At 44.8% G+C, this 23,550-nt stretch overlaps 1 protein-coding gene across 6 annotated transcripts in view; it reads right to left on the reverse strand.

Annotated features, from left to right (window-relative positions):
• The window catches only part of Dpp6 (dipeptidyl peptidase like 6), an 831,812-nt gene that overhangs the window by 277,135 nt on the left and 531,127 nt on the right, over positions 1-23,550 (reverse strand). For all 6 annotated transcript variants that reach the window (XM_060374077.1, XM_060374079.1, XM_060374075.1 and 3 more), the window contains one exon: positions 9,453-9,551. In XM_060374077.1, coding sequence (XP_060230060.1) covers positions 9,453-9,551 — 99 coding nt within the window. The remainder of the gene's footprint in view (positions 1-9,452; positions 9,552-23,550) is intronic.

The raw sequence follows: 23,550 nt of genomic DNA on the forward strand, positions 1-23,550 counted from the left end.
CAGTAGAGCTGGCCTTGGATGCAGGGGTTGTAAGTGAGCTACCCCAAGGGCCTGAGTGCAGGGAAACTGGCTCTCCCTCTTGTCTGCTGGTGTCATGATAAAGAAGGAATGACCTTTTCCCCTCCCTCGTCCTCTTCATCTATGGTAGACAGGAGAGCAAGCCCAGGGGTCATGAGAGTAGGAGAACTGGTCCCTCACCAACTGCAACACTAGAGAGAAAAGGCCCAGCACCATGCCTTGGTAGAGCTGGCCCTGGTTGCTTCTGAGCCAGCCCCAAGGGTGTGAGAGTGGAAGAGATGGTGGGCTGACCAGTTCAGGTATCTCTCAGGCCCAGATCCAGGGCTTTGCCCCACCCCAACATCTATCCCATCCATGAACTGTTGGATTGCATGAAGGGGATAATCCTACAGATGCAAAGCTGTAGGATCTCCATGACACAGGGCAACAATAAGATACCTGAGAGGAGTGCCAGTGAGGTTTCAGTATCAACAGTAGCAGAAGCCAGACCAAGGGCTCATTGCAAAGAACATTTTCAAGCAAAGAAGTGTGAACAAAAGGATATACTTTGGGACACAATGAAACACACTACAGCTTCCACGTGAGATGTTTTCCTCCCCTCTGTTTCAGGGTAGGTTGCCAGGGTAGAGAGTGCATGTGAGGAAAGGGGAAAATGATTGGGGTACATGATGTAAATTCACAAAGAACCAATAAAAAGTTTTAAAAAAATAAATAAAAACATAACAAAAGAAAACAAAAAAAGAGTGTTGTGTGGTGGTTAGAATAGGTATGGCCCCCACAGGCTCATGTGTTTGAATGCTTGGCCCCTAGGGAGCGGCATTATTAGGAGGCTTGGCCTTGTGGGAAGAAGTGTCTCACTGTGGGGGTGGGCTTTGAGGTCTCCTATGCTCAAGCTATGCCCAGTGTGACACACAGACCCCCTTCTGCTGCCTGTGGATCAAGACGTAGAACTCTCATCTCCTTCTCCAGCACCATGTCTGCCTGTAGGCTGCCATGTTTCCTGCCATGATGATAATAGACTAAACTGCTGAAACTGTAAGCCAGCCCCAATTAAATGTTTTTATAAGAATTCCCATGGTCATGATGTTCCTTCACAGCAATAGAACCCTAACTAAGATAGTGGGCTTGTAAGATTTTCATCACTTTGAGAGGCAGCAAAGGGGTGGGAAGGGGGGGAAGCAGAGTAAAATTCTTGATTTAGCTCCTAGCTGCCGTGCTGTTGACAGATGATACTTGCTAGGGAAAGGGAGTCAGTTTTTCTTTAAGGGTGTGGCGTATGGTGAGTCAACCATGCTCCAGTGGATAGCTTCATACCCATGCATATACAGACAGCTCAAACTGGAAAATATGGCGGAAAAGAGAACATGATATTGGGAGTGGGTGAGGCTTAAACTTGATGTTTCTCCTGTCTTCCTGCTCTCATCCTTCTCTAGTACCAGAGGTTTTAGTCCACAGCCATTAGGCCTCAGGTTTCTGCTACAGGATGGGGTATAGTGTGTCGGTGTTGGAATGTGTAGCAGGGAAAATTGGTCACCTCACAGCTGGAACATGAAAAGATAGAAAGAGTAGGGGGCAGAGGCCCCTCCATCTCCCTCAAGGACATGACCAGTCCCATAACATCTCACTTCTCTTAAGATTCAGTTTATGCCTTTTTTATGTGTATGTGTGTATGGGAGGAGGTATGTGCATGTCAGAGAGGGTGTGGGCAGAGGTCAGAAGGGGGCATCAGATCCCGACAAGATGAAGCTAAGTGCAGTTGTGAACTGCCCAATGTGGGTGCTAGAAACCTAACTTAGGTCTTCTAAAAGAGAAGAAAGAGATCTTAACCACCGAGCCACCTCTCTACACCAAGCCCCACTTCTTCAAGGTCCCACAAACTTCCAATAGTAGTGAGAGCTGGATACTAAACCTTTAACACATGAACCCCTGGAGACACATGTGCAAACCATGGCAGATTTGTTATGACAATCACTCACTGATGAAAACCATGCCTAACAATGTGAGCTGAGAGAAGGGAAGAAAAGCAACTGGCTTTCTGATTGTTGACCTTGCAAAGACGCAGAGATACATCTTTGCTGGGAGCTGAGTCTACAGCCATTGTCCCTGCTTCTTTCAGACACAGTTCAGATTGGCCTTCAACTCAAGAACCTCCTTCCTCACCTCCCAAGTGTTAGGACTGCAAGAGTGTGCACCACCCCTGGCTCAGTGGAGAAGGAGTGAGCAACACCTAAGGCAACGCATGAAAGTACCATCCCTATGCTCTATGAGATTGCTTCTTGAGGCAAGGCATTAAGATCCAGTGCATATCTGCTACTACATATGTGTGAGGAATTTCTTAAAGTGCCAATAAGGATTAAAGGATCTGGTTAGTCCTCAGTCAACTAGAAAATTCGTTACCCCAAAGACTCTTCCATGGAGACTGTGCTGTTTAGTTTTAACTGTCAACTTGACACAACCTAAATCACCTGAGCTGGGGGAGAAAAGAGCCATTTACTCATAGTGCTAGGGTACAACCCATCATTACAGGGAAATCACAATGGCAAGAGCTTGAGAGAAATGGTCCCTTAGGCTCCTTTTGTCAGGGCATATTTTATAGCAACTGGAAACAAAACAAAAGCAGATGCAATCTCTCATATGCTGACTCAGTCATTCAATCAATTAATACTTATCAAGACCTTATTACAGGCCAGAGAGTCTAGCCTAGGAGTGAAATGTAATTACCATAATATATTCAAGGCCCCGGAGAAGCTAACTGTGAAGGTAAAAGATGGAAATAGCCACCTGACCATCAATGTAGGTTCAGGTAGAAGACCCACAGCCTCCAAGGGCTTATGCTCAATTACAGAGACTCTTATTAATTAAGAAGGTGATCCATATTTGGGAAGATGTCAATAATAATTAATTAGGTTCCAGCAGGTTGTCATAGTTAAGGACTATGTGAGATAATTTAATTTAGGCAATAAAGGCAAACAGTAAGAGTCACTGTGGGAAGGCCAATGGGGCTTTCAGGTGTGCCTTTTGAGAACCACTGTAGAAAAGGTACCAAGGCATGTCTCACTCTTGGCCCAAATGGCTACAGGATGTTGGGACTCATCTAGGTTTTCACACTTAATCAGAGAGCAATTAAAAGTGTGAGGGATGCTGGAGTGAAAATGTTATTGCTGTTATTAGGCTACTCATATTGTCATATGGAGGGCTGCCTCTCCTGGACTCAGATATTACCATGAAGAATGAGCAGCATCCCACCTATGGGCCAATTTGCTCACTTCCTCTAGTGAGGAGGAAGAGGAGGAGGAAGAAGGGGAGGAAGAAGAAGAAGAGGAGGAAGAGGAAAAGGAGGAGAAAGAGGAGGGGGAAGAGGAGGAGGAAAAGGAGGAAGAAGAGGAGGTGTAGAAGCTATGGAAGATGTTGGGGTCCTTAGAATCTCTGTGTTCTTGAAACAAATGCTTAATGTCCTAGAAAAAGAATCCATCTTCATGCTGAGAAGGAAAACAGCACAGAACTCCTATTTGAGATTCCCTTTCCCAAGAAAAATGAATGCACATATACAGATACATTCAACCCACAAACACATATATTTCCCTAGATCAAAGTGGCCATTGTAATGCAAAAAGAGATCCATCAACCAGTAGCAAAGGAGTATTAAATTTCCCAGGAAAGTAACACTCACCAAAGATAAAGAGCCAGAGTGCATCCCTCTTTAGTGACAGACTATTGGCCCATACTAGTCTCTGGGGTCTGGGGTGCTGGCATCATAAATTAAACGGTCCCAGTATCAGGGTCTATGGGGGCATCACGCCATTGTTAGGGTGTGGCAGCAGACTGTGAGCACTTCAGGAAGCCAGTGGGGTGGCATCCAAGATCAAGCTGCTACCCAAGGGAACACTCTGTCTGGCTTTTGCAATTAACTCTAATTTTGGAGACTTTAGAGAGAGCTTATTTGAGGTCAAGCCACGAGAAGTCAATGGGAATTTGTAAAGAGAATTGTTGATACAAAACCTTTTCAGACAGAGATAGAAGTAAAAGCAAGAAGCTTTGGCAGAGGTGGGGTGGTGGTCCACCTGGTGAGCTGGCAGAGGCTGTGCTGCAGAGAGGAAGTGGCAGAGCTCCCGGAGAGGAGGAAAGGAAACCCAAGAAGGTGCACTGAGGCAGGAGAACCCAGGCCTCTTTAAAACCATCGGAAAAGGAGACCCGGTTCTCTTGAGGGCTGGGACTATAGTTACAAGCTATCACACACAGCATATTTAACTTCTTTGATTCATATTTTTCTAGTTCCTAAAGTAAAGGTAAAAGCCCCTGCCTGTTGGCATTTAGTGAAGATTGAAATAAGAGTCAGAGAGAAAGAAGTGAGGGAGATGTGTGATGTAGCAACTGTGGCTGTTTGTATTGCTTCCGACAGCAAATATTACCGCCTTCTGCATTTTCCCCGTGGGGAGCACAGGAGACTCCCACAGGAAGTCATGGAGAAGGGTGAACAGACTGAGGTTTTAATCTCAGATATAAAAGGCTGCATGGGGGGGCAGAAAACAGTGTGACAGGCAGGCACTGAGGGAGCCTAAGTGTGGTTGGGTGTGACCCCATCTGACACCAGAGAAATAATTGGCCTCCTGAGGCTGGAACACCAAGATTCTCTGCTCCAGAGGAAACCAGGGTCTCAGAGATGGCAACCAAAGAGAAAGACAGTCCACTGTTATCTGCACAAACATGCAGTCACATGGTGCTTCCATCTCAGACATGGTCGGAGACACGCATCAACGTTCATAGTGTACAGTGACTTCAGAAGATGCTGAATACAGATCATCACCGTGGCAGGGTCTAGAGCTACCTAGATTCCAAGCTTCTGCATGTGAGAGGTTATCTAGATGGAGCCACTTGAGGTGAGAAGATCTGCCTTAACTGTAGTTGGTACCATTCCCCGGGCTGGGTAGTTTTTTGTTAACTTGACACAAGCTGAAGTCATCTAGGAAGAGGGAACCTCAACTGAGAAAACGCCTCCGTTAGATTGGCCTGTAGGCAGGTCCATAGGGCATTTTCTTGATTAGTGAGTGACACATCTGGGGAGGTGGTCCTGAGTTGTCTAAGAACAGGATGAGCAAGCCTTGAGAAGCAAGCCAGTAAGTTACACCCCTCCACGAAGCTGCTTGGGTTCCTGCCTCCAGGATCTCCCATGAGTTCCTGCCCTGACTCCCTCAACGGTGGACTGTGGTCTGGAAGTGGAAGTGAAATACACCCTTCCCTCCCCAAGTTGTTTTCGACCTTGGTATTTTATAAAGCAACAGAAACTATGACGACCAGAGTTCATTTCTTTCCATTTCCCTGACTGCAGATGCAATGTCTCATCTGCCCCACTCTCCAGCCGTAGCAGCTTCCCTGTTACAGTGGGCTGGGCCTTGAACTATGAACTCCTTCTTTGTGTTGCTTGGTCAGGGACTGCGGAACTGCCACAGGCAGGGAGAAACAGGTTTACATTCCTGAATTCACGGTTCCTATAGGCAATGGTGTTGCAGGCTCTGATGCTCAGGGTTCTTCCCTACTTTCTTCCATTCTGGTTCTGATTGAAAATTGTGGTCTCCCAAAAGCAGTGGAAAAAACAGAAAGCATTTTAAGTGTGAATTCCCCTCTTACAGAACCCCTCAAGCTTTATTTTTAAAAGCCCATCTGGTTTTCCAGAACAACATGGAGAGGCTAAAATGCATTTGGAAATCAAATTGCTTTGAGCCCTGAGCACCAAGGCCAATTTTATCTCCTCAAACATATACTTTTCCAGTATCAACTAGCCAGCTGATACTTTCCTACATTCAAAGGAGGCAATTTTCTCCAATTTTCCAGTCTCTCCAGTTCTGTGTCCCGAGACACAGAGGGCTCTCTGCTGTCAAGTAGCAGGATTCAAGAAAATGAAGGTGATCAGAGGAAAGTCTGCAGCAGGCACAGTCATCTTTCACCACACAGGAAGCTTGAGGCCAGCCTGGGCTGCATGCAACCCTGGTGCTGAACAGACAAAGGCTTGAAAGATGACAAGGAGGAAATGGACTCCATGTGAAAACCCACTACTCTCATCTTGGAATTAACATCAGTCTGAACCAGGCTCCGAAAGGGACTATTTGACAAATAAACAGCACGTGGGGCTGGTCCAGGAAATTAAGATGGGTGAGTTTTCCAGCAGTCCACATTTTGGAGCTCTGGGTGGGGCACAGGTTTGATTTCCTTCTGTTTGTTTATAGTTTTGGATAGGATCAGGACCTCAGGTTTGTAAATGTGTGTTAAGGTTAAATGTATAATGTCATTGAGACATATGGGAACAGCAGGAGTGTGCAGGTGAAAGAAGGCAGGGTCAACCCAGGCCCTGGTGGGGGACTTCCATCATGGAGAGTGTTGGGAACACAGACCACCAGCAAGAGGCCCAGGGTATGGGGAGCTACCTACAAGGCAGGGCTACACCAGAGTACGGCATGGCTGGGCCATCACTAGCAAAAAGGATTGTCTAGAGGAGGACCACTCACTCCAGCAAACACTGCTGTCAGGGTGATGAATGATCTAAGAAATGACCCTGAGGAATGATGCTGGCATTCAGTAACCTAGAGCTCCTCTGAGACCTTGACCAAAGGAAGTGCAGGAACCTGGAATAGATGCCTCAACAGAGTGGGCTCCAAGGGAATCAGAGTGGGGAAGATATCACAGTCCACATTTGCCCCAGGCCACAGAGGACAGGAGAACAGATGGAACCCCACTGGGAACAAAGATTAGTGAGGGCAAGATGTGGGTGCTGAATGGGGCGGAAATGAAGATGCATTTATATCCAGATGAACATATTCTCATGAACAAAAATGAGGGAGAAAGAAGAGGTTGCCCACAATTATCTATCAAGCCAGGCAAAGTTCACCAGTGGTTTTTTAGATGCTGTGTAGAGGGGAGGTGAGTCACTGATAGCTAAAAGTGGCGGTGAATGCAGGCAGGGTCAGGGGGTGAGTGTTGTAACCTCCTCCATGTCATTTCAGCTGCAGAAGATGATGCACTAGAAATGGAGGGGTAAGGACAGAGAGCAAGATTTGAGACTGTGAGAAAGAGTAGAATTGGGGTGATTCTATTTGGAAAGAAGCAGTAACCACAATGTTGCCCCATGTCACAGAAGCATGGAAACAGCAAAGAAACGGTCCCTGTGGCACTTTAAGTAAGAATGGCCCTCATAGACTCATATATTTGAATGCTTAGTCCTCAGAGTATGGCACTATTTGGAAAGGATTAGGAGGTGTGGCTTTGTTGGAAGAAGTATGTTTGGCTTTGAGTTTTCAAGAGCCCTTGTCAGTTCAGTCTCTCTCTCTCTCCTCTCACTCTGTCTCTGTGTCTCTGTCTCCCTCTGCCTCTGCCTGTGGATCAGGATGTAGTTCTCAGCTACTTCTCTAGCACCATGCCTGCTTACATGCTTCCATGCTTCCCACCATGATGATCATGGATCAAGCCTCTGAAACTACAATCAAGGCCCCAGATAAATGCCTTCCTTTATAAGAGTGCTGTGAAGAGACACCATGACCAAAGCAACTCTATCTCATAACTTACTTCCCTTCCCCACCCTTTTCCTCCCTTTTCTTCCATAGTCACACCTCTCTCCTATTGTCATTTCTTCATTTAGATTGTTAGTTTAGGACTAGGCTGACTGAAACCATGTCAACCTAATAGAAAATGCACATTCTACTCTTTGGCCCCTCCTAGAATCTTTCTGGTGAGTTCTGAACCCCAGAGTTGGTACCCCTTATTTCTGCTCTTCCATGTATCTTTGCAAGCAGCGTTTGCCTTGCTATTTGGATTTGTTTTATTTTCTCAACCCTGGGCATTGTCTCTTAGCTTGCATTTGCTTCTTCTGATCACAGTTTAGCCCAGGCTGGTGTTTTAGACTTACATTTCCCAGAGGTCTGTTCTCTCTTATCTGACAAACCCTAGCCATCCATTTAAAACCGTTCAGAGTCTCCAAAATGGCTTCCCATGGAGAATGAGAAAACAGGATTCCATCTCTTCACCTACTGAGTTAGGATCAATGTTTCTCTCCAGATTACATCTTTGAGTTCCCAAGGAAACTGTGTTTTATTCTCAAGACCTGACCTTGAACATTGCCTGAGCTCTCAGAGCTGCCTACACACTGGGTCAAAACACAAATATATACATGTGTATTCTGACACACACACACAAACACACACATTCTTGCACACCCACTCAGGGTTGGGGTGGGGAGGATGCTAAGGCACCTATAACAGCAAATGGGAAGTTCTCTCCCAGGACAGCAAGAGTCCTCTGCTCTCTCACCCTCCTGGATCTCCATGTACAAGTCACTAGCACTCCCCAAACCCCACTTGTCATTTTTGAAGACTTTACAAAATGCATACTTTACAGCATCCATCTCCTGATTTGCCTGGGGAAGGAGCTAATCTTGGGCCAGGAATTAATACCACTTCCAGAGTATGTAACAAAAGAGGTACCACTGTTTTGAGAAAGAGATAGAAGGAGAGAGCATTGCTAATTGGTTTTTGAGTTGGCAAAGCAAGGAAAGCTTTCCCCAGGTTGTTGGACAACAAATGACTCTAATAATACTATGAGACTCAGTACAGTACAAAGAACACAAAACTGGAGGTCAGGTGGGTGGCCAGCCCACTGTGCTGCAAACCAGCTTTGACATGCCAGGCTTTCAGGAAATCGCCTGCTGTCTGGAACTCCCTGTTATAAAAGGAAGGATTGGGCCTAGGCTTCATGCACTGGAAAGGCTTACCAACTACAGAGGTCACTTTCAGGGGCATTCCTTAAAGGGAAGACAAAGCAAAGCACAACTATAGATGGGCATAACAGGAGAGATACCAGCTGCCACTGAAGGTCAGGGAGGAGGCTCATGACATTTCAGACCCACTCAGAGGAAATTCATTATCTTGGGCATCAAGAGTCAGGAGCATACTGCCATCTGCACCCTGATTTGTTTTGTTTTGTTGCTTAAGAAAACAGTTCCCCTGACTAGAAAATGAGATTGGATCCAGGGAAGCTGTATTTCTTAGCATCTGCACAGATCCCTATATTTGCCAGTGACCTTGCTTAGTCCTTGGTCACAGCCAAGTTCCCTGGTGAGTGGAGGTGAACTTAAGGTAGAGAAGAAGACCAGCACCATGGAGAAGGAAGGCTCAGCAGAGCAGCACCATGGGCTCTGTTGCTTAGCAACATGTTTCATTTCCTTGAGAGAAGTAACAGCTCCAGGAGGGAGGCTATTAGTGGAGGATGGGTCCTCAACAAAGCCCATTTCTCACAAAGCTAAAGCAGTCTGTAGAGTAAAGAGTGGCCATCCCAGGGTCACATATGCTTATGATGGCAGTGCGCTGACAGTCACAGCCACACCCAGAGGAGACGGGGAGGTGGTGGGAGTGGGAAGGACCTCCCAAGTGCTCTAAGGACTATGGGCTTACCGCTTATCCACTTGGCCTCCGGGTCATGGATTTTGAAGTCTTCACTGAAAAGATCTTCCACAGTCACTTTCTTCTTCTGAGACAGACTAGTATCTTCCGCTGGAGAAAAGAAATGACAGAGATGGTTAAACACTGCAGAAGTGCGCATGGGTCTCAAGGCTGGTAAGGGTATCAAGAGGAAAGATGCTTTTCCAGAACAAAGCTCATGGTGTCATGTGGACAAGTAGCCTGCCAGGAATTCAGACACACAGGAGACATCCCTTAGATATTCAGGCCCCATTTGTGTCACCTGTCCCTGGCTGTCTTTGGGTTCAGGGTTGGTTGCTGTTCACATCAGTGGACACTACCAAGTATCTCTATGCAGACTCCCTGGCCAGCACTCCCCCATCTTGACTGGAAGCACCTGGGAGATGCTTAGGGAGTCGGCGAACTAATATCCATCCCAAGAGGACATGCTCAGTTAATGGTCTCTCTCTCAAAGGCTTGAACATCTCCCAGCTTTTATCCTTTTTACAGAGGTCAAATTATCCCGGATTTTGGCTCTTCTTCAGAAGAGGCAGTCTCCATTAGAGCCACAAAATCCATTTACCTGCTTCAGAAAGACACAAGATTCTTTAGGAGGCCTGAATGAACGTGTGGAGTACCCAAGGCTAAGCCATCCAGGAGAATTCTCTTGTTTTTACACGAATAAGAGACCCTACCTTAAGCAAATGTACCCCATGCTGATTTGCTTCCCTGTCCTCTTAACTGGAAAATTCTGTATTTCCTTAAAGACTTAGGTCTTCATTTCATCAGCTCAGCTATGATGTGGGCTGATCTCAGCTAATTAGCTATGTGTGTACTCTATAAGGTGGCATTGATTTTTGTGGGTGTTTTTTTTTTTCAGGGGTTCAGGGGATTGAACCTAAGACCTTATGCATGACAACCAAGTAATCTGCCCTGGGTCATTGTATTTTGCATTTGGTGTCCAGATGTTAAGTTTGTGTCTCTTTGCCAATTTCTGGCTGTTGAGCTCTCTTGGAGCCATCATGGCACTTGCGTTCTGCAGCTCCTTTTGCCTCTCTTAATTTGCTATTTCCAAATGTGTACTGGGTTTGGACCAATACACATTGCCTATGGAACAAAGAATGATTTCTGAACATAGGCCCCAACGTTTTTAGGATCTCAGCTCACAGATTTTACGGCATCACCTTGAGATCCTCCCTTATGGCTTCACTGATGTTACATGTGAACAGAAATCACTGCAGAAGCCATGTGTCGCTGTGTGGACCACACAGGCCTATTTATCAACTCTCTGCCTCCTGTTACAAAAACAAGGAACCCTACTCTACCCCGACCATTTCTGAAATGCATTAGAATTTCTGGATACTAAGTTGGGTTACTGTGAACAAAAGGCTTGAAAATTGCAAAGAGATACAACCAAAGGTGTCCTTATTATGAAGTATAATCAATGACCACATATGGAGGAAGCAAGGTTCCCAAACATAGCATATGAAAACAAGCCAAACCTTCCCTCTCATGGCTTTCTGTCCATCACCAAAGTAGCCACAGAAAAAGGCTTTAAATGAAATACATAAGCTTTAAAAATCTGTTATTTATTTAACTTAAAAAGTGTTTAAGCAAATATACAAAAGATGTGTATAGCGGCAATTTGTGGTAGAAGCAGTGTGTATGTTCTATTTGGGAAGAAAGCTTGACATTGCCCCTAAGCAACACTACCTTTTGTAGTTGCTCTCTGCTGTGTCTCTGGGCCCTAGTGTGGCTACTTTATAATCTCCTGGTTTATAGTTTGATTCATTCCCTATGACCTTTGAGGTGATGATGGACATGATCAACTGAACTATGTGTCCATGAGCCACGGTGAGCCCAACTGCAGGGAGATCATGGAGCTATAGGAACCAAAGTGAAACAAGCAAGCAGAACACAGCAGCAACAGTGCAAGAGCCTTGAGACTGCCTGGTCATTCCCATGGTCAGCAGGAATAAGATTAAAGGAGGGATTCTGGGAAGGCTTTCCTAAGGGGGTGGGGTGGGTGGGAAACAGTTTAGCCCAGATACAGGCAATAAAAGAACATCCATGCTAGGAAAGGCTACAAGGCAAGCACTGGCAGTGGGTTTGGTAAATATGAGGACACCGTTTCTTGACAAAGCAGACAGCATATGCAGGAAACAGCTCAAGATGAAGGCAGATAAATTCTCTCATTATGCTGAGCAATTCTGTTAGTTGATGTTCCCTTGTGGGTTTCCTTCTCAAAGCTGGTGCAGGAGTCCATTATCTCTACAGTCTAAGAATTAGTGAATCTCCCATCAGAAATTATAACTATTACCTCATTCAGCATCACCCTTCCCTTGTCCTTCATGTCCCAGCTTCTAAAGCCCTACCAGGCCCTCAGTCAGCCCATATAGCTTTTGCTGATTTCTGCCTTTGAACACATCTGCTTGATTCCTTTCTTTGTTGTTTTTCAGTGTACCTGATGGCCTTTCACACAGCTACTAAGGTCTTCCATGTAAATCAAGGAATCAATTTTAATTCCTAAAACTTCTGATTAGCGTTTCCAAGATCAGTGGCTCTTCTGTCTTAATTCCAGGCTTCTTCAGGCACATCTATAGTTCTCTTTTAAGAAGGAAACCTAAAATATGGTTTCCCATTTTTCCTTCTGATTTGAATTCCTTGGGCCTCAGTCTTTCCTTGTGTTAAGCTGGTGTTCCACTCTACTGGGGCCCAGCACCTGTCATAGGAGTCCTGGGTTATGAGAGACTGCTGGTTGTGTGGCCTTAGGAATGATGTTTATGGTTTGGGTGTTTGGATCATGGGTCCTGAGTAGCTCTCATGCGATATGATTCCAGTTCCCCTTACAGGAGACCCAGATTTAGGACAGGGTGTGCCCAACCTCCATCTCCTATTCATTAATATTCTCTCAGGTTCAGTGGGTTTCTGCCTGGTCCTTCCTCCAAGTATACCATTCCAGGTATGTGCAGAACTCATGTTGCTGCTTCCAAGAGCAGATATGTGTGCTTCTCTATAACTTCCCATGCCTTTGGCCAAGATGGGGAAGCCTACAATCCTAGCTTCCCTCTTAAGTTGGCAGTCAGTTCAAGCAAGGGACAAGAGAAGTAGGTAAAAGCCTTGACACTTAGGATTTCTCCCTAAGGGAATTCAGGACTCACTTAAATGTAACTTGCTCTCAGCCCTTCAGCCTGAGCCTAGACAAATACATGGTTCTTCCGATCACCTGGCCATTCTGATTAACAGGTCTCCCGTGGTCTGCACTGATACAGACATGAGCATCAGTATTAAGGTGAGTTTCTCAGCCCCACCCCTTTTCCTAAGATCTTCGTTGGACACTAATATTGTTAAACAGAATAAGGGTTGGGAACGTCTCTAGCAGGGATTCTAAAACTTGAAATAATTCCCACCCCTAGAACATGCTAAGCCATGGTACCTGCAGAATGTACTCAATCTCATCCCCTCCTAGACATTTTGGGTGGGGACAGTCTTCTCCAGAGTCTGCCTGTGATGTTTGGTTCTTGTGGGCAGTGGAGGTCACCACTGTATAGTCTTCAGGGTACAATGGCACAGTGACTCTTAATAGTCTCCATAGAACAGGGCAGAATGGCCATTGCAGAGACGGAAACTGGAGCCACTGAGAGGTCATGTGACCTCTCTAAAGATGCGCAACAGGTAGATAGAACAGCCCAAACACTCCGTTTCTAGCATCCAAAGCAGATGTGGGCTGGAGAAGGTACCTCCCCAGAGATGGTGGGACTCACATGCTGAGGCTCGGCCAAAGGCTTCTGTTAGGTAGAAGACTGGCCTTACAAATACTTCAGAAGAATACAAGAACAGATATGGGGGCTTGTATTTACAACACCGGCTCGGCCAAGAAGACTGTAAGTTCAGAGCTGGCCTTAGATTCATACAAAACTTGCCTCAAAAATCAAAAAAAAAGAGGAGGAAAAGTGAAGGAAGAAAAGAAAGAGAGGGGAAGAGGAGGGCAGAAGATAAGGAGAGAGAGATGGAGAGAAGGAAGAGGAGGAAGAAGACAGCAACAAGGAAGTTTACCACTTTTTAAATTTAACTTTATTTATTACAATGTATTCACTTTGTATCCTTGCTGCAGCCCCCTCCCTTGTCTCCTCCCAGTCTCACCCACTCTCCCTTTTCTCCACCTATGCCTTTTCCCTAGTCCCCTGATAGGGGAGGACCTGCTCCCCTTCTATCCGACCCTAGCTTATCAGGTCTCATCCATTCTGGCTGCATCATCTTCCTCTGTGGCCTGGCAAGGCTGCATCCCCCAGGGGAAGGTAATAGCCTCTGTACCCCTTAGTAGCGAACCCACTTGGACACTGAGCAGCCACTGAGCAGGGAGTGTAGGTCCTCTCTATGCATGGTCCTTAGTTGGAATATCGGTCTCTGCAGGGGCCCTTGGGCCCAGGTTTTGTTTTTTGTTTTTTGTTTTTTGTTTTTTTTTTTTTTTTTGGCTCTGTTGCTCTCCTTGTGGAGTTCCTGTCTCCTGCAGGTCTTTCTAGCTCTCTCTTCTTCAATAAGGATTCCAGCACTCTGCCCAAAGTTTGGCCACGAATCTCAGTATCTCCTTTAATACCCTGGTGAGTATTTCAGAGGTCCTTCATGGAAGGCTCCTGTCCTGTTTCTTGTCTTCTACTTCCAATGTCTAAGATCAAAAACTTAAGGCATGATGCATGCTGGAGAGGATGTGGAGAAAGGGGAACCCTCCTCCATTGCTGATGGGAATGTAACCTTGTACAACCACTCTGGAAATCAATCTGGCACTTTCTCAGAAAATTAGGAACAGTGCTACCTCAAGATCCAGCTATAGCACTCCTAGGCTTATACCCAAAAGATGCCCCATCATTCAATAAGGACATTCGCTCAACTATGCTCATAGCAGCTTTATTTGTAATAGCCAGAATCTGGAAACAACCTAGATGTCCCTCAACAGAGGAATGGATACAGAAATTGTGGTACATTTCCACAATGGAATACTACTCAGCAATTAAAAACAAGGAAATCATGAAATTTGCAGTCAAATGGTAGGAATTAGAGAAGATCATCCTGGGTGAGGTAACACGGAAGCAGAAAGACACATATGATATATAATCACTTATAAGTGGATATTAGCCATATAATATACTTTATACTAAAATCTATAGTTGTAAAGAAGCTAAACAACAAGGAGGACCCGAGGGATGATGCTTAATCCTCATTCAGAAGGGCAAAAAGGAAGCTTCAAATTTACACTCAGGTGTTCTGATGATATCACTCATAAGCTGGCACAGCCGGTTCCAAGGGGGAGTGGCCTAACACACATGACTTGTCACATGACTTGTGAGAGCCCAGGGTACCCATTTGCCTCTGCAGTGTATGTGTGTCTGCCTGAGCATCTCGTACCAGAGTCTACTATGAGCTGGAAGCACTTCCTATTAGTCTTCCACTTAAAGTACAAAGAGCACCCAGTGACACCTACTTTAGGCAAGGCTCACCCTCCCTTGGCAGATCCTTATCACAAAGAATGTTCACAGTACGCAATGAGACCTCGGGATAGGGAGAGCTCAGGAATATGCAACATGAACCTAAGGTTTCCAACCTCCTTCCCAACTAGCATCCAGCCAGTGTGGACTGGAGCATCGGATGCCGGCTCTGCTCAGAACTCAGAAGGTAGCATCTCATACCTACACTAAGCCCTTCAGACAGAAAGGTAGCAACTGCAAACCGGGGATACCCTCTCCTGTTACATAGTGAGACTGACCCCAAAACACAGCAACATGTATTTTTCTGCAGAACTGTTCTGGAATGTACCAACCCTAAACATGAAACTAAGTAAGTAAATATGGTTGGTTGAGAATGACATTGAACCACCTCACATAAACGACAGCAGCTATAGGAAAGCCACTCTCGAGCCCTCTGTAGGATGTTGCTTTTGTACTAGATCATAATGGCCAAACCATCATCTCTTCTTCCAAGGTTTAGCATTGACCCCATCACTATCTTCCAGCGTTTATTCTGTATGAGCTTGGCTGTTTCCCCTTTTCTCTTTAAAAGAGGGGCAGTGACTTCATATTTTCCGGAACCTCACACATTGTAGATGCCCAATCGACTTCTTTGGAATAGAAAGCTTTGTTTTTTCAATCCGCCCCACTGCTTTTGCTTATTTTGTTTCAGTAAGTCTCAGTGTTGTTACAGTACATTGTATATGGCTCTGTTCACAGTTTATAAAATTGCCACAAGTGGTAATGTACCCTAAAAGTTTTTTTCCTATAAGTTCACATCTTCAAAGCCACCTATTAAAACTAGTGGCATAATAGCAGAGATACTGTACTTTGTAATTGAAACACTGGCAACTAAGCCGTTAGTTTCATTATACCTGTCCATAATACAAGAGATTCTCATTTACTGCTTATAAACCTTCTGAATTCAATATATCAAAAGTATCCAAGCTCTCTTTGGGCCCTTCTCTGTGTATTTCTCAATGTAGTTAAGGAAAATAAAAACTTTAAAATATAGTTATTGACTTTTTCCCTTTATTTCTACTAAGTCTCATAACTTCATCTTGTTATACACACATATATATGTTTGTATATATTCATTATTTCCCCTTTATTGAAAGTCATATTAATTAGAATAAATTATTTTATTTAAAGGTAAAATAAAATAAAATCTGCATGTCAGTTCCCTCAGCCATGGCTCTGCTAAACAGATTCAGTCTTGGGGTTGTGAAATCCCAATCTCTAAGTTCAAAACCCTTTCTCTGCCTTTAAAAGAAACTTAAACACGGGAAAGGATGCCTTTTGATGATTTTATCTATACTGCAGTGCACAAACATGTACAGCACTTCATGCTCTCTCTCTCTCTCTCTCTCTCTCTCTCTCTCTTTCTGTGTGTGTGTGTGTGTGTGTGTGTGTGTGTGCAGTATAAATGCCAGGTATGCCCATGCATGCAGAGGCCAGAAGCTGATGCCAGATCTCTCTCTTTTTTTAAATATAATCTATTTTTATTTTATGTTTATTGGTGTTTTGTCAGCATGTATGTCTGTATGAGGGTTTCTTTATTGTTCTTTATTTTATTTTTGAGGCAGGGTCTCTCTTACAGAGCCTGGGTCTTGTCATTTGAGGTAGACTGTCTGACTAGTGAGCTCTAGAATCCTTCTGTGTATTCCCTGCCTGCCTAGCACTGGGGGTGCTGGGGGTTCAAATTCAGGTCCTCACGCTTGTGAAGCAAGCCCTTCAACTATAGAGAACCATCGCCCCCCATTCCTTCTTCACAATGGTTAATAACCCAAATATAATGATGATGTGCTTACTGGCTATGCTTGTATCTTCTTGGAAGAAAAGTCTCATCTTTTTCAGATTTAAAAATATGCAAAATTAAGAAATTCACTCTTCAGAAGCAAGAAGCAGCTCTGATGTCAGAAAGATCAAGAGGCCAGAGTATTCTTCCACACAGAAGGCTCTGGGAAGAGCGTGTGTATGATCCTGCATCCTCTCAGCCATCGCCACAGGCCTAAGCAGAGATGTCATGTCTACAAAAGCCCTGCAGGGAAGCATCCTGTGCAGAGGAATGCAGCTTCAGGACATACATATAAGACTCACAGCTCCTTAAGAACTGACTTTGTGCAGAATCTTTGCAAGCTGGGACTCAAAGGAACAGAGAGTCTGAAATGAAAGAAAGCTGCTGAGTCCCTAACACACAAGCAGAATCAGACTAATGGACCGTTCAGCCACACCTGCACGCTACCTTCCACAGTAGAGGAGAAGAGCAGCAGGCAGCCAGGAAAAGGGCAGCACCTCGCTTTTGAGAGCATTTCTCCAGCCAGACTGAGAAAAAGCTGGGACTGATGGCTCTGCACCCCCCTCTCCTCCCTCTCCGTCCTGTCTTTCTCCTTTCTGTCTCTGTCTCTCTTTCTGTGTATATATGTGTGGTATAAGTGTGTGTGACTTACAAATTGTGTGCATACATTTGGAAACTGGAGGGCAACCTTGGATATTGTCCTTAAGAACATCATCAATTTTCCTTGAAATAGGTGCTCTCTGAGCTGGAGAGAGGGCTCAGCAGTTAAGATTCTTGCTAGGAATCTGAGTTTGGTTCCCAGCACCCAGGCTGCATGGCTCACAAGCACCTGTAAGTCTCCCTTCAGAGAACTTGATTCCCTCTTCAGGCTTTCTGTGGGCACATGTACACACATGTGGGTACACACACATAATTATTTTCATCTTCAAAATAAAATGAAAGGCAATATTTAAAAATAGAAATAGAGACTCTCACTGGCCTGAGCTCATGGATTAGACCAGGCTGTCTGGCCAGCAAGCTCCTTCTGTCTTCTTTCCAGTTCTGGGATTACAAGTGCATGCCACCCCACCTTTCCATGTGGGATCTGGGGCTCAAACTCAAGTCCTCCCAGGATGAAGTGACTGTCCTTTATAATTAGGGTGGGTATCAGTCTTTGAAGGTGAGAAGATAGACTGTGTTAGTCCCTAAGGCCACCAAAGACACCCAGGTACAATTGTTTTTATGGCCCTATGTCCCAGCCACAATTTATTGTTTGGGACCCTAAACGTTGAGATAACTGTATTTGGGGACAGAGGCAGAAGAAGAGCCTTCTTTTTCTCTGTGCACCCCAACAAACACACACACACACATACACACAAAGAGAGTTCCAGACCCCTGTTCCCTGTTCCACCTTGATCTTGAATTTTCACCTTTCATTAGTATCAAAAAATAAAATCCTATTACCCATTGTCCATGAGCTGATGCATTTTGTTACAGTAGCCTGACCCAACCAACGAAACAATAGCTACTGCCAAATTTCGGTTGACCAGTATACAAAAGCACAACATTTAAAGGTAGATACTGGTGACGCACTCTGTCTAGCTCGCTTTTACACTCAGTAGTCTACCGTGCAAGCACTCATCCTATTTACTCTTTTGTCTCTGTAGAAAGAACACAACAGAACTACAGAGAAAACAGTTTCCTTAAGGATTCAGGGTCCAAGTAACAAGAAGCTAGTTGTAGCTCGTGGTGTATCTGAGGAAATCAGACTACATTAGACTCGAGAGCTTGATGGCACATTGTTTAGTGACACCGGTAGCTTTCCTCTCCATCGCCACAGCCACACGTCCAGGGTCTTCCAGGGAAATGAGAGAGTACAAAATTCATTTGGCGTGTTATTAATATTTTCTATTTAACAAGCAAGCTTGTTACCACTTCACTGGGGACTTTGTTCAAGGGGCAGAAGAGATTTAAAATATTTGCCATAGCTGAGAGAAAGCCTGGGCGGTAGGGCACGATGGTAGAGAATGTGCCCGTGGTAGAGTAGGCTTCGGACAGGAGCATTCCTCAGGAGGCAAAGGATACATTAAAGATGGGTGGACATAGAACGGATATAAAACCAGGTTCACATATCGTTATGAAATAAAGGGATTAAGGACTTTCATTAATGGCGCTGAGCAAAGAAAAATAAGGTGATGTGAATGAGGTAACTGATTTTCAAGGATGGCAGTCCATGAACATTGGGAAGAAAACATAATATGAAGAGTGGCATGAGTCAACATTAAAGCCAGAAACAGAGGAAAACGGTAAAATCTGGGAGCTGGATTTAATGATAGGAGAAATGGATTATCATCATATATATCATGTGATATATGTTAATTCATTTACTTTTCTACTGATTGCTTTTTAATTTATATACTGTTAGCAACAGTGAGTGTTACTAAAGTGACATGACAGTTACTCTTGATTGTTAAACTGATTGAATTTACAATCACCATCATCATCCACAAGCCTCTGGGAATGTCTAGATTATGTTAGTCCTATTCTAAATATGGGTGGCATTATCAGGTCCTGGACTAAGTAAAAAGGAGAATGTGACCTGAGCACCAGCATTCATCTCTCTCTGCTTCCTGACCAGCTGCCTCATGCTTCTGCCCCATACCTTCCAAAGAACCTCTTTCTCAAGTTTCTTTTGTCATGTATTTTGCAGCAGCAACGGAAAGTAAATACAATTACATTGTGGCCATAGCTTATATTCTCATCTGAATGATCCTTAGCCAATGTGTGTCTAAGTGATTCATCAACATCAAGTTGGCCACCTGACCCTTCCCAAGGAAAAAAGCATGCAGCAGCATGAGCCAGTATGCAGGGCTCCCAATAGAGAAGGGTAGCAATGGTAGACCCACCAGCTCCAGGTCCCTGTGCCATGCAATGCACTCCTTACAGAGTTCAGAGTAAGAGGAGTAAGAGGAGCCTTAGCCTTAGAAAGCGTCACCTATTCTATGGAAACTATATTTTAAATCTGAATTTTGCTGGCTCCTTTGATTGATCTCTATTTAATTGCCATGCCAATTAATTTAATTCAGATAGCACATGAATCTGATGTCTGCTGAGTACATACCAGTAAGGTAGAAACCAAAATGAAAAGTCACTGGAGATGGGCTTTTCTTTTCCTCTCAAATTTGAAAAAAAAAAAAAGAAAGAAAAAGAAAGAAAAAGAAAAGAAAAGAAAAAGAAATCACAGTAAGCTGACTGTATTTCTATTCTTTTCTCAACTACAAACATGAGCAAGAACCAAACTTCCCAGCCAAAAATGAATGCTCTGGAGGCCAAGGAAGGAACCCAGGGCTTTACTTCTGTGGCAGTGAGTAGGAAGAACAGAAGGGGAGACATGCGCTGTTGAGCTCATTTCTCACCCTGATTGTATAACTCTCTCTAGATATGCCTTCTCCTGAGCCTGCAGAGTAGGCTCCACGTTTCCTTGAAATAGGCTTTCTACTGTGAGCATACCAAAGCACCATCGCCTAGTGCTGCTGGTGGTAGTGGTGGCAGAACACTCTTTTCTCACAGTTCTGGGGGTAGAGGCTGGATTACATCAGCTAACAGGTTTACATCCTTGGAGCTCTAAAGAAACATCTGCTCTGGTCTTCAGCTTCCTATCAAAAGCATCATGTCTGCCCTTGCCTCGTGGGGACACGGATATCTCCTCTTCTATCTGTCAGCTCTGTTTGTCCATGTGCTTAGAATATGTAGGATAACCCAGAACAACCTCATCTCAAGATGCCTCAAATAACCACAAAGACCCTCCCCCCTCTTTGCCATAGAACATCCCCATGTTCCAGGGGTTTGACTGTGAAGACCTTTGTGAAGACTGTCTAGCCCACAACATGCACCCTTTCAGGTCTTCCACTTGCAACTAGCCAGGACTTTGGGAGTCCCTCTGCATGTATAGTAATAATTCATCTGCTGAACTCAGAAGGATGTGAAGAGTCTGGACAAGCGGTCTGCAGAGATGGCTTAGGGACCAAGAGCTCTTGGTATTCTTACAGCGGACCTGAGTTTGATTCCCAATGCCTACAAGGTGGCTCAACCTTGTAACTCCAGCTCCGGGGCATCTGATGCCCTTTCCGGGTTTCTGCATGCATTGCATGCACATGGTGTATATACATACACTCAAGCACACACACAAACACACACAAACACAAAATGCAGTGGCCACACTTTTAATCCCAGCACTCTGGGAAGCAGAGGCAAGCGGATCACTGTGGGTTCTAGGCCAGCCTGGTCTACAAAGTAAGTCTAGGGCAGCCAAGGCTACACAGAGAAAACCTGTTTCCAAAAAACAAAAAACAAAACAAAAACCCAAAACCAAACAAACAAAAAACCAAATAAAAACAGAACCCAAGAAAGAAGCAAGAACAGATAAGTCTAAATTCTACATATGATGACTTAACAAACCTGGTGATTTTATCACAGGGTTCCTTCAGAGAGGCCCAGCGCTCGTGGGATATGAACCCATGATCTGAGGAAGTTCAAGAGCACCCTTGATTCTTGCAGAAGCCACAGCTGCTGGGTTCAGGGAGATTTAAGGCAATGGTTTCGCTTGTAAAGAAGGCAGTACCCATTTCAGCCTGGTGCTTCCTCTGGCCCCTGACCTGCCTGGTTCACTGTGGTCCACCTCTCTGAAGTTCTCTGATTTCATTACATACATATCTCTGAGTCTCTGACTCTAAGCTGGTTCTGACCTAGACCTTCTAAACACTTGCCTTGATGACGGCCCTAACAGACTGCTCACTAAACCATCACCCAGTATTTCAGCCAGGGCCGTGGACATGTTGTCCTGCATGTGTATCACATTATTCCAATATGCTGTCTTGGTGACAGGCTCCAGAGAAAACGAGGAGCTCCCTAGTAAGATTTACTTCTTCTTATGGGTTATGTGTCTTTAAAATTGGAGCGTAATGGAGCAAGGCCTGAAAAGCCTCCTTTACAAATAAATGCACTGTTGTGTTTCCCTTGGCTCATAGCCTTAATGTACGTATGAATAATAAGTGTGTGCTCTCATCTTTAAGGAAAATGGGCCTTTAGTACAAGGGTTCCATAAATAAACAAGATGCACCAGACAATCCTTCTAGAATTAATGAGGGGAAGTCAAAGTACGGACACAAAGATGCTCCCAAGGACCCACTCTTAGTCCTTCCGAGTCTGCAACTCACTGTAAGGTTAGTGGCTGCATAAGCCAACCCTTCCACCAGAACTCCTTCGTGTCTGCTTCAACCACAGAGTCATTTATTTGAATGTACTGTTCAGGTTGAAGGTTCGTAGACCACAGTCCTTGGGTAGTTCAAATCTAGGGATCTCCCATGTGTGGTATTCAAGGAGGGCTACCTTGGAAGCCCCTGCCTCTTTTCTTCGCAGTCCTCAGACCCAGATTCCCAGCAGCCACCACAGCCACAGCTTCTAGAAGACACAGGCTCATCAAACAACCTGCCTCCTGTCTAGCCCCAGGGACATTTCTTCAGTGATGAAGAAGGTGAGTGCCCCTCCTTAGCTCCCGTCACATAACGGCTCCCCTCAGCCAATGATCTAAGGAAGAGAGCAGAGATGGGCAGAGACAAGCTGGCTGTGGCTGAGCAGAGGTACCAAATTAGACAAGGATTTGCCGTGTGGAGCAATACAGGCACCTTCATATCAGACAAGGTTAGTGCCCATTCTGGTACTGCCCCCAGACTGCTCACTACATATTTTTGTTCATGGATCTCCATGACGGCAGAGCATTGGTGAACAGGCTGATCCAAGGCTTTCCCCGAAGCCCTGATACATGGATCGAACACAGTAGTTCCTTCTGTAAAACCAGGAATACGCTTGGTGAAGCAAGTAATGGCTTGGGACTGGGGCCTTGGCAGAGCTGTCTCATTAGATTCTGGGAAATCAATTCTCCCTCTGTAAAGAGCTGTGGTTATCAGTGCCAAAGCCATTGAGTGTTCAGTCTTCACTGCACTTGGGATGCCCTGTGTTCCTTTTGTGCAACATTGCTTGATTAGCTTCATGCTGACTTTGTCCCGTGGTATGATATTTTTCTGCTGACTCTATCCCATTTTTCCTATGAAATCTCTATATAAGATGCTGTACTTCTTATTAAACTTGTTTGGCATAAGGCATAGCTCAGGAAGTGTAAGACTTCCCGACTCCAAACTCTACCATCCTCTTTACTTATTTTTGATCCCCTGGTCCTTCACATCAATGACCTGTTATTGAAGGATTATCTATGAGTCCAGGTTAGCAGATGGCCCACAGACATTCAGAAATACCCAGGGTGTGTTCATGTCTATCCTTCCCTTTCCTCCCCAGGGATAGGATGACATAAAGCATTTGTCAGATTCTAGATGTGGTTGTGATGGGGAGCTCTCTGTAGACAGTGGAGAATATGAGTCCAGTCTCAGAAGTCATGCCCGGTATCCCTGTCTCTCCCTCCCTGTTACCCTGGGATCCCTTCATCAGTCTTTACGTATGCTGGCCACTCACTGGGGCTCTCCTTGTTTTCCAAGCCAGGCTATCTCTGCGCAACATGCATGCTAGATGGTTCAGGGTGATGTCCTGGGCTTTGTTCTATCTCCAAAGGGTCCGGGTTTTCTCAGTGGTAAAGATGAATAAGAACACAATTTCTCAGCCAAGACAGTTTGTTACAGGCATTGCATTTTCATAGAATGTAATGTGGTAACATTCCAACATAAGCAATCTGTACACTATGTTAATACTACCAAATACTAGTTCATCTTTACTTCTGAAAATGTGAGCACAGTCTGGCCTTGAA

The sequence above is a fragment of the Meriones unguiculatus genome, chromosome 21 (genome assembly GCF_030254825.1).
Source record: "Meriones unguiculatus strain TT.TT164.6M chromosome 21, Bangor_MerUng_6.1, whole genome shotgun sequence".
Taxonomy (NCBI): Eukaryota; Metazoa; Chordata; class Mammalia; order Rodentia; family Muridae; genus Meriones; species Meriones unguiculatus.